At 47.5% G+C, this 1,203-nt stretch overlaps 1 protein-coding gene across 1 annotated transcript; it reads right to left on the minus strand.

The window, feature by feature from the left end:
- Positions 1-441: 441 nt before the first annotated feature.
- On the minus strand, positions 442-1,203 carry TM35_002941000 (acidocalcisomal pyrophosphatase; the record flags this gene model as incomplete). The annotated part of the gene is made up of 1 exon (XM_029032084.1): positions 442-1,203. A coding segment is annotated over one exon (762 nt), but the record flags the coding sequence as incomplete, so codon positions are not given.

Genomic DNA, 1,203 nt, shown 5'->3' on the forward strand with positions numbered 1-1,203 from the left:
ATTCATTTCAGCTGGGTTCTTTTAATTCAATATCCTCAAAATATAAAGTATCACGTACAGTACCGTCAACAAAAACAACGACGTGACAAGAAAAAAAAAAAAAAACAAGAAAATCCACACTCATTAGATGTGACATAAAAAGGAGATCAGTAGAAACCAGAAAAATAAATGCTACAGGGAAGTGCCCTTGCGCACCATCCGTACAAATATAACTGTACTCCATCCTCAACACATATTATGTTTCTCTGTTTGGCTCACCAAAAAAGTTCTCAAACGTTTGCTCAATATTCCACGCTTCAATAAACAGACTTATCAGTTATAACGACAATCACCACTGCAGAAAATGTCCTCTGTGGTCATCCCTCCACGTCTTTAGCGTTTATTCTTATTACCGCCTCGCTGCATGTATCCTTCTCATGGCATCCCACTCGATGTTGTTCCTCAGACACTATCTTTTCGGTTAATCTTTCGAAGGTTACCCCACATGTAATGAGACTCGTCAATAATCTTCATTGCGAATTCCTTGCCCTTGAACTCTCCATCGAAGACAAACTTATTCTCCACACCACCCTGGCAGATCTTGTACACACGGAGCCACTCACGAATGGCATCGAGGCACCCAGGGAGGAACTTCGGCACATCGTGGATATCCTTCAGAAAGCGGCATATGGGGTCGTTGTGTGAGATGCATATCACCTTCCAGTCCATCTGGTTGTCGTCAATCATCCCAAGAACACCGAGCACCTTCACCGCCTCCACCTGCCCAACCCTCAGCTGCGACATGCCAATCTCAATGGCATCGATCGGGTCGTTGTCGCCGTGGACACCGCCTTCGAAGATGACATCAGTACTTTCCCACGTCTGCGGCATCGCACCGTAGTTCCACATCATGTCGCCATGCTTGTAGAAGCGCGGGACACCGTTTTTGATATCCTGCTTAATGGGATTGAATGGCTCCCCCGTGGCGATCTCAAACTTCGCACGAGTCCATTTGGGGATCTCACAGATGAAGTTGTAGCGATTCATCGGTGCCGTCTCGGGTTTCGTCCTCACCAGCGAACGCACGTAGAGTGGAATGTCGTGCCACGGTGATACCTGCCGCGTCTCCCCTGTCTCCATGTCTTTGAAGTGGAAGAGGACGCGGTAGCTCGGCGTGTACAGTTCGCCTTCCTCTCTTGTTAAGAGCTGCTGTTGGTGATACGG

This window comes from Trypanosoma theileri, assembly GCF_002087225.1.
Source record: "Trypanosoma theileri isolate Edinburgh chromosome Unknown TM35_Tth_294_V1, whole genome shotgun sequence".
NCBI classification, from domain to species: Eukaryota; Euglenozoa; class Kinetoplastea; order Trypanosomatida; family Trypanosomatidae; genus Trypanosoma; species Trypanosoma theileri.